Source organism: Erpetoichthys calabaricus, chromosome 4, assembly GCF_900747795.2.
Source record: "Erpetoichthys calabaricus chromosome 4, fErpCal1.3, whole genome shotgun sequence".
NCBI lineage: Eukaryota > Metazoa > Chordata > Cladistia > Polypteriformes > Polypteridae > Erpetoichthys > Erpetoichthys calabaricus.
Window position 1 is genome coordinate 10571867 of NC_041397.2, and position 15850 is coordinate 10587716.

General features: G+C 41.3%; 1 protein-coding gene across 2 annotated transcripts in view; it reads left to right on the forward strand.

The window, feature by feature from the left end:
- myo16 (myosin XVI) overlaps positions 1-15850 on the forward strand; it is a 774098-nt gene that overhangs the window by 533392 nt on the left and 224856 nt on the right. For both annotated transcript variants that reach the window (XM_051926297.1, XM_051926296.1), the window contains exon 23: positions 8226-8426. In XM_051926297.1, coding sequence (XP_051782257.1) covers positions 8226-8426 — 201 coding nt within the window. The remainder of the gene's footprint in view (positions 1-8225; positions 8427-15850) is intronic.

Here is a 15850-nt window from a genome sequence, read left to right on the forward strand (position 1 = left end):
CACACCCTCATACAACCGTATCGTAAGAGCATCCCTTATCTACGATGGAGCGTTCAATCAGAAGAAAATATGAAGCTGGTTTTACATTAAAAGTCATTGAAGTAGCGAAAGAAATTGGTAACTGCGCTGCTGCAACAAAATTCGATGCATCTGAGAGACTGGCGTGAGATTGGAGGAGGCAAAATATTAAGTGTCACATTTTTGAATGGGCATATAAGTCGGGGTTTGATTTTATGATCGATTTTTCGGGTTTCAAGACTGGATTAATACGTGAGCATATACAGTAATCAGTTTTAACGCAAAAAGATGCTGACGAGAAGAATTTCCACCTACTACTGTAACACATTCAAGAGCGAATGTCCCAAAGTGATGTAGATCATCAACCGAGACGTCCATGCATCGATATTCCCCTAAATAAGGTCTGTAACCTGCAGACGGGTATGACAGTCAAAAGAGGAATGGAACAAGGCCAGCATTACACATAATTTAGAAAACTTAATTTAAGAGTCAACTTACAAAACAGACTTTGCACCGTTCTTGTTAATCCCTCCAGACTGACGAAATGTCTGATTGCTACCAGAACACGGAAAGATTTAGAAGTGGGAGGCCTTGTGTCCTGTCTGTCTACGCCCCTTGCCCCACCTCTTGATGCTGATTGGTCGTTTGATTACATTCTGTATTGATACAATGAATCAAAATGCAGTTCACTCAAAGAGGACGCTAAGTGAAATGCAATACGACGGCTTTGCTTTTAATTACGGCACCCGATCTACTGGCACGGATTAAAACGCAATACAGTTTTTGTATCACATTTTTAACTGACATGGGAACTGCCTGCCATAGTAAAAAGCAATCAATCATTTGGCTGGCATGTTTTTAACTATGATACAGTAAAACGGCACCAAAAAGGAATTGTACAACATTCTAGTTAACATGCTGGATTGCATTTCATTATGTTGTTGGGTAATCTTCCATAACGGTAGCTTTTATCATTCGGTGGATTTGATTCTATTTAGCGATTTGTTCATTTCACTTTCAAGCAAGCCCTGGTGCCAGGTTTGAGTTGCTGGTTTCGATTTCTGATTGTTATCTTGCCCAGTTTTTGATCTCTTGCTTTGTTTCGACGACATCTCTTATCTTTTCTACCATCTTCTGGTCCCATTTCTTCACCCTCAAAATATTCCTTGGACATGTCTTGTGTTCTAACATATAGTGAATTTGAGATTATACTTTAAAATGAGATCTTCAACCAGAACATGAGGACACAGCTGGAAACGTGTGAAGGGCGTGCTTGGCACATACTGCATGTTAGGAAGTTTTTCTTCACGTGTAGAACCACAGACATAATGGAATAAGTAACCGAGTAGTGTGGTGGAGAGCAGCACTTTGGAGACATTCAGATCTCAACTTGACGTTAAATAGGATGGATGAGCTTGATGGGCTGAATGGCCTGCTCTTGCCAACGTTGTCCTCATTTGATTTATTTCAGCATCCTCTGCCTCTCCTGCTACTAACCCTAACTGAACGCATAAATCCGCCTAACAGCCAATCATTGACAGTGTTATTTATTTATTATCCGTATGTGACTTTGTGCACACAGTTCCTTTACATCCAGCTCTGTTGTCTTACAGTGTCTTGTTATTTTCTCTTTCACCCGTACACTTTTTTTTACTTCTTATTCCTGGCAGCACCCCATAGAAATAGTTGCAGGGTTGTATATTATATAAAATTAAAAAAAACAAAAGTTTACAGGAATGCCACACCGTAATGGCTTGTTTGCTTGAGTTCCTCCACTAACAACACTCTAAAGAATACAATTTACAACAACTATGAGGAAATGTCCCAGCATGTCTTTCATTGCACAATTCATTTTGATGCCAGGACTCTCCAGGCGCTGGAGGGAAGCCAAGAGTTTTAGGAGCCGCGTTACAATAACAGCTTTGATCTGCCGTCGCTCGTAATTATCGAAGAGATCTGGCAAAACAGAACTAGTGGCAGAAAATGCTTATGTGGGTAAGTCAGGAGACGTCACTGGTTAATGAGGGGGACACAACTAGAAATAGATCAGGCTTACTGGTGTCATGGACTCCTTTGATAATGCTGTATATCTGTTAAGAGAAAAACATTTAGATAGATAGATAGATAGATAGATAGATAGATAGATAGATAGATAGATAGATAGATAGATAGATAGATAGATAGATAGATAGATAGATAGATAGATAGATAGATAGATAGATGTGAAAAGCACTATATAATAGATAGATAGATAGATAGATAGATAGATAGATAGATAGATAGATAGATAGATAGATAGATAGATAGATAGATAGATAGATAGATAGATAGATAGATAGATAGATAGATAGATGTGAAAGGCACTATATAATAGATAGATAGATAGATAGATAGATAGATAGATAGATAGATAGATAGATAGATAGATAGATAGATAGATAGATAGATAGATAGATGTGAAAAGCACTATATAATAGATAGATAGATAGATAGATAGATAGATAGATAGATAGATAGATAGATAGATAGATAGATAGATAGATAGATAGATAGATAGATAGATAGATAGATAGATAGATAGATAGATGTGAAAGGCACTATATAATAGATAGATAGATAGATAGATAGATAGATAGATAGATAGATAGATAGATAGATAGATAGATAGATAGATAGATAGATAGATAGATAGATAGATAGATGTGAAAAGCACTATATAATAGATAGATAGATAGATAGATAGATAGATAGATAGATAGATAGATAGATAGATAGATAGATAGATAGATAGATAGATAGATAGATAGATGTGAAAGGCACTATATAATAGATAGATAGATAGATAGATAGATAGATAGATAGATAGATAGATAGATAGATAGATAGATAGATAGATAGATGTGAAAGGCACTATATAATAGATAGATAGATAGATAGATAGATAGATAGATAGATAGATAGATAGATAGATAGATAGATAGATAGATAGATAGATAGATAGATAGATGTGAAAGGCACTATATAATAGATAGATAGATAGATAGATAGATAGATAGATAGATAGATAGATAGATAGATAGATAGATAGATAGATAGATAGATAGATAGATGTGAAAGGCACTATATAATAGATAGATAGATAGATAGATAGATAGATAGATAGATAGATAGATAGATAGATAGATAGATAGATAGATAGATAGATAGATAGATAGATAGATAGATAGATAGATAGATGTGAAAAGCACTATATAATAGATAGATAGATAGATAGATAGATAGATAGATAGATAGATAGATAGATAGATAGATAGATAGATAGATGTGAAAGGCACTATATAATAGATAGATAGATAGATAGATAGATAGATAGATAGATAGATAGATAGATAGATAGATAGATAGATAGATAGATAGATAGATAGATAGATAGATAGATAGATAGATAGATAGATATGAAAGGCACTATATAGTAAATAGAAAGGAGTGATAGGCACTATATAGCAAACAGACAGATGTGATTATTATAAAAACAACAATACCTTCCCCTCTCCCAACACACACAATAATTGTATAAAAAGAAGCCACCTTGTGACTCGGCTGTGACACGAGTGCACTCCCAGTCAGGCACTATAACGGTGTATTACCACAGACATGGAGGAGCCTCAGTTGTATTTCTTGACACACTTCTGTTGCCTGAAGTTCCTCAGTGTCAGAATTGGTCATACTGGTACTCATTTATGTCTTCATTTTCTCCTCCACTTTTACCATCAGGGGGTCCAGAGTATGTCCCATCACTGAGCCCCCCCCCCCCTTTTTTTAATTAGCTTATTGATTCTGTGCCCTCTCTTGTTATTTTACTGGCACACCACAGTGACCATGACAGAGCCAAGGACAGGTGAAGGATGCCCCTACCGCACTCTCTCCTAGCCTGTTCTGTGTTTCCAGACCAGTTGAGCCTGCCTCTGATGTGGACCCCCAAGTGCTTGCTGCAGTGCACCTCCTCCACATTTCAGACTCTGACTGGCAGGCGTTTTCTTAGACATGGACTGGAGCTGCCGTTTGGCGCTGTAGGGCTTGTGCTTGGGAGTTCCCTCCTGGCGGAGACTGCACGTTGGTGCCTTTCTTTGATGAGTGTCCACATGCAGCCCGTGTTCAAGCAGAGATGAGTCATGCATTGTTTTGTAATTTGTTTTTAATGTGATTTACTTTGTAAAGTGATACATGATAGAAGGTGCTGAATTAAAGAAACATTGATTTGTTATTTAAAAAGTCTGTTTTGCAGATTGTTGTGATTTGAGCACTTGGTCACAAAATGAACCAAAGGCAGACCAGAACTCCAACAGGCCCGGGCCTTACTCCTGGGCAGCCTGACCCGCAAACTCAAAAGACAGGCTTTCCGGCCTGCATGGGCCCAAAATGGGGCTGAGGGTTTAAAAGTTTCACGTAAACAATTAAGACACAGATAAAAAATAAAACGTAAAAACTCCCTGACCAAATGAAAAAGCCAAACAAGTTCATTGAATATGTCAAGATTTATTTAAAGATAAAGTCGAAGAACAGATAGTTAATTCAAAAATAGCAAACAAATCCAACAGTCGTTACCTTAATAGCAGAACAGGGGTGTGAAACAGGAAAATTCAATCAAGAATTCAACCCGACACCATCATGAGCTTGGCAGACAAGGACAAAACACACAGGAAGCAAGGAGACGGTGAAAAGAGCTCAAGTGACCTGTTTCAGGTATGTCCAACCACGAGGAGACCCCTGGGGAGGACCCACAACAGACTGTAGAGATTATATTTCTCCACTGGCCTGGGAAAGCCTTGGTGTCTTGCCTGGAGGAGTAGGAGGAGAAAAAGGATGTCTGGGTGTCTAATTTTAGACTGCTGCCCCTGCAACGTGGACCCTGATAAGCATCAGAATATGGGTTGATAGGTGGATGGGAAAAACATTTGTTTTTTTAGCGAATAGTCATATTTACTTACAAAAAAAAATTATATTAACAAAATATAATCTCACTATTATAATAAAAAAAATCTTGGGACAAGACGTGACTTTCTCAGAGAGATACTTTCATGTCCCGTGAGACAAGACTTTGTTCCAAGAGATTTAGCCACACCTGGGGCTGGAAATAAAAGACAAAGAGTAGATGACAAAGTACAACATTGTAATTAGATTCAAAAACATTGGTGCGATATACATGCAGAGCAGGTTAGAGATTATGAAAGTATTAAAATTTGAAAGTCTCTAAAAAAGGATAGTAAAGATCACTTTAGTGCTAACAAACATAATTATCATTCAGTGAAATAGTCGGAACATCGAAAAGAGATTGAATATATGGACATAGGTGATATGACAGAAGTATAGAGATATTGTTTGGCTTTAAACTTTAAGTCGCAGACTTGTAGATCATCTAATTCGTGTTACCATCAGGGAAAAAAAAAAAAGTAGTGTTTCTTCCCAATGAAGAGGCGTATCTGCAAGAATTAAAAGATTTGTTGTTTGGTGAAAGTGAAATCCTGCGAGAGAAAATTTCAAGTCCTGCGAGACAAGACTTTATGCAAAGAGATTTGTAAAAGTCCTGCCCTCATCGCAAACATTTATAGCCACGCCCACAGCTCAATCATTTCTCATTTGTGTGAATGCTATTGTCAGACGCAGTTCGTGTAGAGAAAAAGAAATGAGATTCACTCACTTGCAGTGCATCCGGATAGTATTCACAGCGCATCACATTATCCACATTTTGTTATGTTACAGTCTTATTCCAAAATGGATTAAATTCATTTTTTTCCTCAGAATTCTACACACAACACCCCATAATGACAACGTGAAAAAAGTTTACTTGAGGTTTTTGCAAATTTATTAAAAATAAAAAAATTGAGAAAGCACATGTACATAAGTATTCACAGCCTTTGCCATGGAGCTTGAAATTGAGCTCAGGTGCATCCTGTTTCCTCTGATCATCCTTGAGATGTTTCTGCGGCTTCATTGGATTCCACCTGTGGTAAATTCAGTTGACTGGACATGATTTGGAAAGGCACACACCTGTCTATATAAGGTCCCACAGTTGACAGTTCATGTCAGAGCACAAACCAAGCATGAAGTCAAAGGAATTGTCTGTAGACCTCCGAGACAGGATTGTCTCAAGGCACAAATCTGGGGAAGGTTACAGAAAAATTTCTGCTGCTTTGAAGGTCCCAATGAGCACAGTGGCCTCCATCATCCGTAAGTGGAAGAAGTTCGAAACCACCAGGACTCTTCCTAGAGCTGGCCAGCCATCTAAACTGAGCGATCGGCGGAGAAGGGCCTTAGTCAGGGAGGTGACCAAGAACCTGATGGTCACACTGTCAGAGCTCCAGAGGTCCTCTGTGGAGAGAGGAGAACCTTCCAGATGGACAACCATCTCTGCAGCAATCCACCAATCAGGCCTGTATGGTAGAGTGGCCAGACGGAAGCCACTCCTTAGTAAAAGGCACATGGCAGCCCGCCTGGAGTTTGCTAAAAGGTACCTGAAGGACTCTCAGACCATGAGAAAGAAAATTCTCTAGTCTGATGAGACAAAGATTGAACTCTTTGGTGTGAATGCCAGGTGTCTCGTTTGGAGGAAACCAGGCACCATCCCTACCGTGAAGCATGGTGGTGGCAGCATCATGCTGTGGGGATGTTTTTCAGCGGCAGGAACTGGGAAACTAGTCAGGATAAAGGGAAAGATGACTACAGCAATGTACAGAGACATCCTGGATGAAAACCTGCTCCAGAACGCTCTTGACCTCAGACTGGGGCGACGGTTCATCTTTCAGCAGGACAACGACCCTAAGCACACAGCCAAGATATCAAAGGAGTGGCTTCGGGACAACTCTGTGAATGTCCTTGAGTGGCCCAGACTTGAATCCGATTGAACATCTCTGGAGAGATCTTAAAATGGCTGTGCACCGACGCTTCCCATCCAACCTAATGGAGCTTGAGAGGTGCTGCAAACAGGAATGGGCGAAACTGGCCAAGGATAGGTATGCCAAGCTTGTGGCATCATATTCAAACAAGACTTGAGGCTGTAATTGCTGCCAAAGGTGCATCGACAAAGTATTGAGCAAAGGCTGTGAATACTTATGGACATGGGATTTCTCAGTTTTTTTATTTTTAATAAATTTGCAAAAATCTCAAGTAAACTTTTTTCACGTTGTCATTATGGGGTGTTGTGTGTGGAATTCTAAGGAAAAAAATGAATTTAATCCATTTTGGAATAAGGCTGTAACATAACAAAATGTGGAAAAAGTGATGCGCTGGGAATACTTTCCGGATGCATTGTATGGTGCATTGTCACAATATAATTCCAAACACGGAATCAAAATTCAATGCGATATTGACGAAAGGGTAAAAGCAAAAAGAGATTGAATATATGGACACAGGTGATAGGACAGAAGTATGTAGATATTAAAACTTTAAACTTTAAGTCAGAGACTTGTAGATCGTCTAATTCGTGTAGTAGTGTTTCAACCCAATGAAGAGGTTTATCCGCGAGAATTAAAAGATTTGTAGTTTAGTGAAAGTGAAATCCACATACGCGAGCGGCAGATATGCAAAGTTGCTGGCGGGTAGCCCAGGTTGGTGGGGAGGGCATTGGCGAGCGAAGCGAGCAGTGGGTAAAGCCCCCTAGTTTCTCATAAATAAATATTTTATGTTATGTGTGAAACCATTGCTTTGGGTGCTTTTCAGAACACTTGAATTTTATTTTGGCCAAAACGGGAAACAATAAAATGAATTAGCCCTCAAAGTATTAAATTGCCCACCTGCATATTTATTGCATTTCAACATAGGTAACACATTGGATTGCATTTCGTTGTGCCATAAATAATCTTCCATCGTTTTCTGACTCATTTTTCTGGGGTTAAACCTAACACTCGGGAAGTTGAAGCAAAATTTCACTTGCACTGTTATCACCTATTCACATGTCCTGTGACGGTCAAATCAAACAGCCTGCACTGTGAATGGATCCATGGACTCGCAGAGTTCTTGTTGTTTCCGTTCAGATGGAGCGATGGCACTCGACACATTGTGTGACAAACGTAAAGCGAGACGCCTGGCGTGCTGTGCATTTAATGTGTTTCCATACAGCGTGCCCGCCATGATGAAAGAACGTCTGATTTACCAAAGCCTGCACTTCTGAGAATGTCAAAAACAAACCTGCATTATGTCTTCTATTTCAGAAACCTCACGGCCTTTTGTCGGCACTTGATGAAGAAAGCCAGGCGCTGCGGCCCGCCGAGCCAAACCTTTCTAAAAAGCTTCAGTCTCAGCTGGAATCGTCCAACCTGAACATTGTGTACATTCCCACCAAGGATGGAAATGGCAACCCTGCACCAAAGGATCAAGGCCCCTCGTTCACCGTGCTGCATTATGCCGGAAAGGTCAGTAGTTTTATATGGGGAGGGGTAGGGGGATACAATGGTGGGATGGGTGTGTTGTGGCCAGTCAACGGGCAACACTTTCCAAAGTGGCCTCCTGCCTGTTGTCACTGCGGGCATCAGCCAGATGATCTAACGAAGGGAGTCGAGGTGGTCTCTGCGTCTCCTCTCTGTTTGCTTTGCCGCAGTGTTGTGCATGAACGAGTTCACAAGAGCACGTTCACTGAACAAGCTCATTTTTCTAAGAACAGTGAATTTAATGTAACGTATTTGCAAGTGAAGAACTTGAGTGTCAGCTAGTTCAGTTTTATGTGACACTAACCAACCCACGGTGTAGCATACGCCGCATAATTATGTATTGATGGGTGAACACTTCCTGAAATACACAGTTGTCCAAATGGGGTGGGTTTGAGGATACGACTGTAGGTGAATGAAAAGATGGAACTCTGGAGAGGGCAACATACAATTGTCCGTGACTGACAATTGGAGGACCGCTGTCGCACGCTCATTCAGCGATTCACATCCGCGACAAACAAACTGTTTTACACACTGCATACAGCGATTCACATCCGCGACAAACATGATTTTTCTTAGATGGTCCTGTCGCATCCACCCTCGCACTCGAAGCATACACACCGCCTGGTCATGTGCCCGCTCGCAAGAGCAACTCACAGAGACCCGCCCACCAACTGTAAGACCATGGGATACCCCTCGCAAACTGTTTTACACACTGCATACAGCGATTCACATCCGCGACAAACAAACAGTTTACACGCCGCATACAGCGATTCACATCTGCGACAAACATGCTTCTTCTTAGATGGTCCTGCCGCGTCCACCCTCGTTCTCGAAGCATACACACCGCCTGGTCATGTGCCCGCTCGCAAGAGCAACTCACGGAGACCCACCCACCAACTCTAAGACCATGGCGTGTAAAACAGTTTGCGATGGTGGACGCAGTCATGCGTCATAACCGAAAAGAATAATGAAAAGTCAACGTGGCTCAGAGGTGCATGTGGAGTGTAGCAGAGATGAACGCGAATGACGCCCTGTTTTGTGAGTTGCTGCGTCCGAGTTGGTGGGCATGACTCTGAAAAGTTGTTGTCGTATCCAATGGTCTTAGAGTTGGTGGCCGTGGCTCCGTCCTACGTGATCCATGGGTGTCTTGCTCACTGGAGGCTTAGTGAATTATATATATAGATTTTAAAAAACTGGTTTAGGTCCAGATTAAACGTTTTTGCCTTACCCTGTAATGTAGGAGTGGAGCCGAATCCAAATACGGTATTCGGATAAGCACAAATAGTGGATTTTTACGAATATTTATTACGTACAAAATTTTGTGCCATTTATCTGTATTTGGAAAAAAATAACTTCAAATCAAATAGGCGCTGTCTGTGTCTGCCTGCTTGTGCATAAGCTGCAACCCCACTGACACGAGCATGCGGTGAAACTCCGGTTTCGCTTTTAGGAAAACGTTGGACTTCACGAGGCCACTTTATAAACTGCTCAAAAAAATGAAAGGAACACTTTGAAAACTCATCACATCTCAATGGGAAAACAAATCCTATCTCTTCTGCTATGCACTGACATGTTGATGTGTTAGGAATGAAAGGATGGCACATCGTTTGATGGAAATGAAATTGATCAAAGACACCCCAAAAATCAAAGAGAAAAAATGAAATTTTGTCTAAATTTCATTGCAGTAACTCCAAATCATACTCAGTAGTTTGTATGCCCAACCGGCAAACCCCCCCCCCCTCCCCCCCCCCCCCATGCCTTACAACATCATAATGAGATGACGGATGGTGTCCTGGGGGTCTCCTCCCAGATCTGGACCAGAGCATCACTGAGCTCCTGGACAGGCTGAGGCGTTGGATGGACCCAAACATAATGTCCCACCCAGAGGTGTTCTATTGGATTGAGATCAGGCGAGTGAGCGTGGGGACCAGTCAATGGGATCAATTCCTTCATACTCTTGCCACATCGTCGTGCACCAGGAGGAACCCAGGAGTCACTGCACCAGCATAAGGTCTGACAATGGGTCCAAGGATTTCATCCTGATACCTAATGGCAGTCAAGGTGCCCACTGTTGTCCAGCCTGTAGAGGTCTGTGCGTCCCTCCAAGGATATTCCTCCCCAGATATACCATTACTGACCCACCACTAAACCGGTCATGTTGAACGATGTCACAGGCAGCATAACGTTCACCACGTCTTCTCCAGACCCTTTCACGTCTGTCACATGTGCTCAGGGTGAACCTGCTCTCATCTGTGAAAAGCACAGAGCACCAGTGGTGGACCTGCCAATTTTGGTATTCTATGGCAAATGCCAATCGAGCTCCACGGTGCCCACTAGAGGACGTCAGGACCTCAGGCCACCCTCGTGAAGTCTGTTTCTGATTGTTTGGTCAGAGACAATCACACCAGTGACCTGCCTGCCTGCTGGAGGTCATTTTGTAGGCTCTGGCAGTGCTCATTCTGTTCCTCTTTGCCCAAAGGAGCAGATACCGGTGAGTCCTGCTGATGGGTTAAGGACCTTCTACGAGGGGCCCTGTCCAGCTCTCCTAGAGTCACTGCCTGTCTGTCTCCTGGAATCTCATCCATGTCCTTGAGACTGTGCTGGGAGACACAGCAAACCTTCTGGCAATGACACATATTGATGTGACCGCCATCCTGGAAGTAGAGAGAGAAGTTGGACTACCTGTGCAATCTCTGTAGGGTCCAGGTATGGCTACCAGTAGTGACACTGACCGTAGCAAAATGCAAAACGAGTGACAAAACAGATGAGATCAGTGGCATCCCTCCAGCTGTTAAACCATTCATTCCTGTTTTGGGGGTCATCTCATTGTTGCCCCCTCTAGTGCACCAAAGCATCTGAAACTGATGAACAAGTCCCTCTGCTACTTAACTGACCAGATCAATAGCCCACAAGTGTCATTGACTTGATGCTGTACTCTCATTAAAAAGGGGTCCTTTCATTTTTTTGATCAGGATATTTTTCCCCATTGAACATTCAATATGTGATGAGAATTTTGACCGGAATTGTAACAGGTTAGTTCACCTACATGCTGGTTCCACAGTCCTCATTTGTGTCACACGGTTGGAAATAGAGCAGTAATTTATATTGTAGCGACCTCCGTGTCAGGTTCGAAAAGAAAGAAAAAAACAAATGGACGAAGTAAAGCTAACAAAACAGTTTATTTGAACAGTAAAGAAGAAAAAAAGAAACACCGGGTTGTAACAGCAAACATGAAATGAACGTCTTTGACTTTGAACTATTTACAGTCTCTTATAGTTCTCTCATAGTTGTGGTCCTGAGAGACGCCGTTAAAGAAAAGCCAAACAGATAAACGCCGACTTTGTAATCCCACAACACCTTGTCTTCTAGCAACCTTTTTTTGGCTATGCCCCACCTAGGCCTCTCTAAAATCATGATGTCCCCCACTGTAACATATACCTTATTCTTATTATCACCTATTCAAAAAGTGAACACCTACTCATGTGGAGGAAGCCCATATTGTCATTCGTTTGGTCTAAACAAGCTTCTAAAGAACATGGAAACAAAATAGGGAAAGGATAGTTGAAGTACTGACAAAGAAATCACTAAGAAATTGTTAAAAAAATAATATAATATGAAGTAATATCTGTGGTGGGCTGGCGCCCTGCCCTGGGTTTGTTCCTGCCTTGTGCCCTGTGTTGGCTGGGATTGGCTCCAGTAGACACCAGTGATCCTATAGTTAGGATATAGCATGTTGGAGAGTGACTGACTGACTGAAGTAATATGAAAATACAGCAAATACAGTTTTGAAAACATATACAGTCATATAAAAAAGTTTAGGAACCCCTCTTAATTCTTTGGATTTTAGTTTGTCATTGGCTGAACTTTCAAAGTAGCAACTTCCTTTTAATATCTGACATGCCTTATGGACACAGTAGTATTTCAGTAGTGACATTAAGTTTATTGGATTAACAGAAAATATGCAATATGCATCATAACAAAATTAGACAGGTGCATAAAATGTGGGCACCCAACAGAGATATGACATCAATACTTAGTTGAGCCTCCTTTGGCCTCTCGACGCTGTCCTCCTATAGCCTCTGATGAGTGTCTGATTCTGGATGGAGGTATTGTTCACCATTCTTCATACCAAATCTCTCCAGTTCAGTTCAATGTGATAGACAGCCTGCTTCAAATCATCCCATAGATTTTAAAAGATATTCAAGTCAGGGGACTGTGACGGCCATTCCAGAACATTCTACTTCTCCCTCTACATGAATGCCTTTGTAGATTTCCAACTGTGTTTTGGGTCATTGTCTTGTTGGAATATCCAACCCCTGCGTAACTTCCACTTTGTGACTGATGCTTGAACATTATCCTGAAGAATTTGTTAATATTGAGTTGAATTCATCCGACCCTCGACTTTAACAAGGGCCCCAGTCTATGAACTAGCCACACAGTCCCACAGCACGATGGAACCTCCACCAAATTTGACAGTAGGTAGCAGGTGTTTTTCTTGGACTGCGGTGTCCTTCTTCCACCATGCAAAGCGCTTTTTGTTTTGACCAAGTAACTCAATTTTTGTCTCATCAGTCCAAAGCACTTTGTTCCAAAATGAATCTGGCTTGTCTAAATGAGCATTGGCATACAAGAAGCGACTCTGTTTGTGGCGTGAGTGCAGAAAGGGCTTCTTTCTCATCACCCTGCCATGTAGATGTTCTTTTCTATGGAAACAGAGAAAGAGAGGTTAGTACCCCGCCATTGTCCCCTGGCATGACTTGTCGCGTTGTGTGTCGGGTCCTTAAGCTGCTCCCCATGTGCTCATGCATGACAGTTCCAACCAGCTTCATAATGAGTGCTGACACCTGATCACGCTGATCTCATTTCATTATTTTTGTTCTCCTATTCTACATTCAGAAAAGCACAGCAGCAGGATCGTTACATCTATAAGACACTAGCTGTCCCCAGTGAAGTCCCTCTTTGCCATGAAAATGAACTTCATCCCAAAAAATCTGCTGCTGTGAAGAAGGCTTCAGGGCACCCAAGAAAGTCCAGCAAGTGCCAGAAGCGTCTTCTAAAGTTCATTCAGCTGTGGGCACTGCCAGGGCAGAGTTGCTCATGAATGGCAGCAGGCAGGTGTGAGTGAGGTGAAGACTTTTAGAGGATGACCTGGTGGGTGTCAAGAAGGGCCGCAAAGAAGCCAAGAAAAACATCAGGGACAGACTGATATTCTGGGATTGGATCTGCTGAGGACTGCTGGGTCAAGTCATTCTCTCTGATGAATCCCATTTCTGATTGTTTAGGGCATCCGGAAAAAAGAAAAGGTGAACAGCGCTGCCATCAGTCCTGTGTCATGCCAACAGTAAAGCATCCTGAGACCATTTATGTCAGCCAAGGCAGTGCAGGGCTCACTCACAGTTTGGTCTAAGAACACAGCCATGAATAAAGAATGGGACCAAAACATCCTCCGAGAGCAACTTCTGCCAACCATCCAAGAACAGCTTGGTGACCAACTATGATAATAATAATAATAATAATACATTACATTTATATAGCGCTTTTCTCAGTACTCAAAGCGCTATCCACACAAGGAGGAACCGGGAAGCGAACCCACAATCTTCCACAGTCTCCTTACTGCAAAGCAGCAGCACTACCCCTGCGCCATGATGGAGCACAGGGCCATAAGGCAAAAGTAACAACTAAGTGGCTCGGGGAACAAAACATCGAAATTTGGGGTCCATGGCCAGGAAAGTCCCCAGACCTTTAATCCCATTGAGAACTTGTGTTTAATCCTCAACAGGCGGGTGGACAAACAAAAACCCACCAATTCTGATTATGCAAGAATGGGCTGCCATCAGTCAGGATTTGGCCTAGAAGTTGATTGCCAGCCTGCCAGGGCGAATTGCAGAGGTCTTGAAAAAGAAAGAAGGGCCAACACTGCAAATATGGACTCTGTGCATAAACTTTATGTCATTGACAATAAAAGCCTTTAAAATTTATGAAATGCTAAATTTAAGCATAAATTGTACCTGTCAGAATTGGCCTCCACTGGGTGTGTCACATCAAAGAGGAGGTACTGGAGGGGCCACATATGACTCTGAATCGGTGTCAGGCCCACTGATTATCTGTTTTCCTAGGGAAAGCAAAGCAAAATGACTCCTTTTATTGGCTAACTAAAAAGATTACAATATGCAAGATTTCGAGGCAACTCAGGCCCCTTCTTCAGGCAAGATGTAATCAATGTTTTCCTAGGGAATATGGCACAGGTTGGAGTTCTTGTTAGACGCAAGTAGAGTGGGCTGCACAACCTCTAACCTTTATAAACACAATCACGAAAGAGCAATGGCAAAGGTCACAGGTATAAAGGTTCATATACTGGTGAACTCAATTGACTCCCTGTGTTTACCATTTATGGACAAAGCAGCCTGGAATTTTTGAACTACCTCCATTGATTTTCTATTATCCACTTATATTTAATTTGTTTTTTTTTTTTTCTAGTCAAGCGTAAATCTCACTTTAAAAGACAAAGAATGCCACATTATTTGACAGGAACAGCACTGCGGTGCCTAAAGTGGTAGGGGCGCCTTGTGTGACCAACAGGGGGTGCTGCCATCAACATGAAGGGCTTATTCAGAACCAGAATTCAGTTCAACTCAACCTGAACTTGGTCTTTAAACTTTACTACCAGGTGTTAGCTGGGGGGATTTTTTTTTTGGTGTTATATCCATATTTATAAAATAATAAAGAAGGAACAATTAACAATGATAGATAGATAGATAGATAGATAGATAGATAGATAGATAGATAGATAGATAGATAGATAGATAGATAGATAGATAGATAGATAGATAGATAGATAGATATGAAAGGCACGATATAATAGATAGATAGATAGATAGATAGATAGATAGATAGATAGATAGATAGATAGATAGATAGATAGATAGATAGATAGATAGATAGATAGATAGATAGATAGATAGATAGATAGATAGATACTTTATTAATCCCCAAGGGGAACATCACATATCACAATTGAAAATATTATTTTTAAAACACAGTGGAAAAAAAATCTATTTTGTACGTCCCGGGGGAGGTATTGAGCTGCCCATGGTGGCTCCCCCGGAACAGATGCAGCAGAGGCGTCCCTGCCGGGCATGGAACCCGGCTGTTCTTTACAATAGATAGATAGATAGATAGATAGATAGATAGATAGATAGATAGATAGATAGATAGATAGATAGATAGATAGATAGATAGATAGATAGATAGATATGAAAGGCACTATATAATAGATATATTAAAACTAACAACTACAACTGACCCTCAAATATATACGTAAGAAAAAAGTACAGATAACCAGCGCACTCACCATGAGGTATTATAATTTTAAACAATATAGATATATTTAAATCTCAATTCTAAAAAAT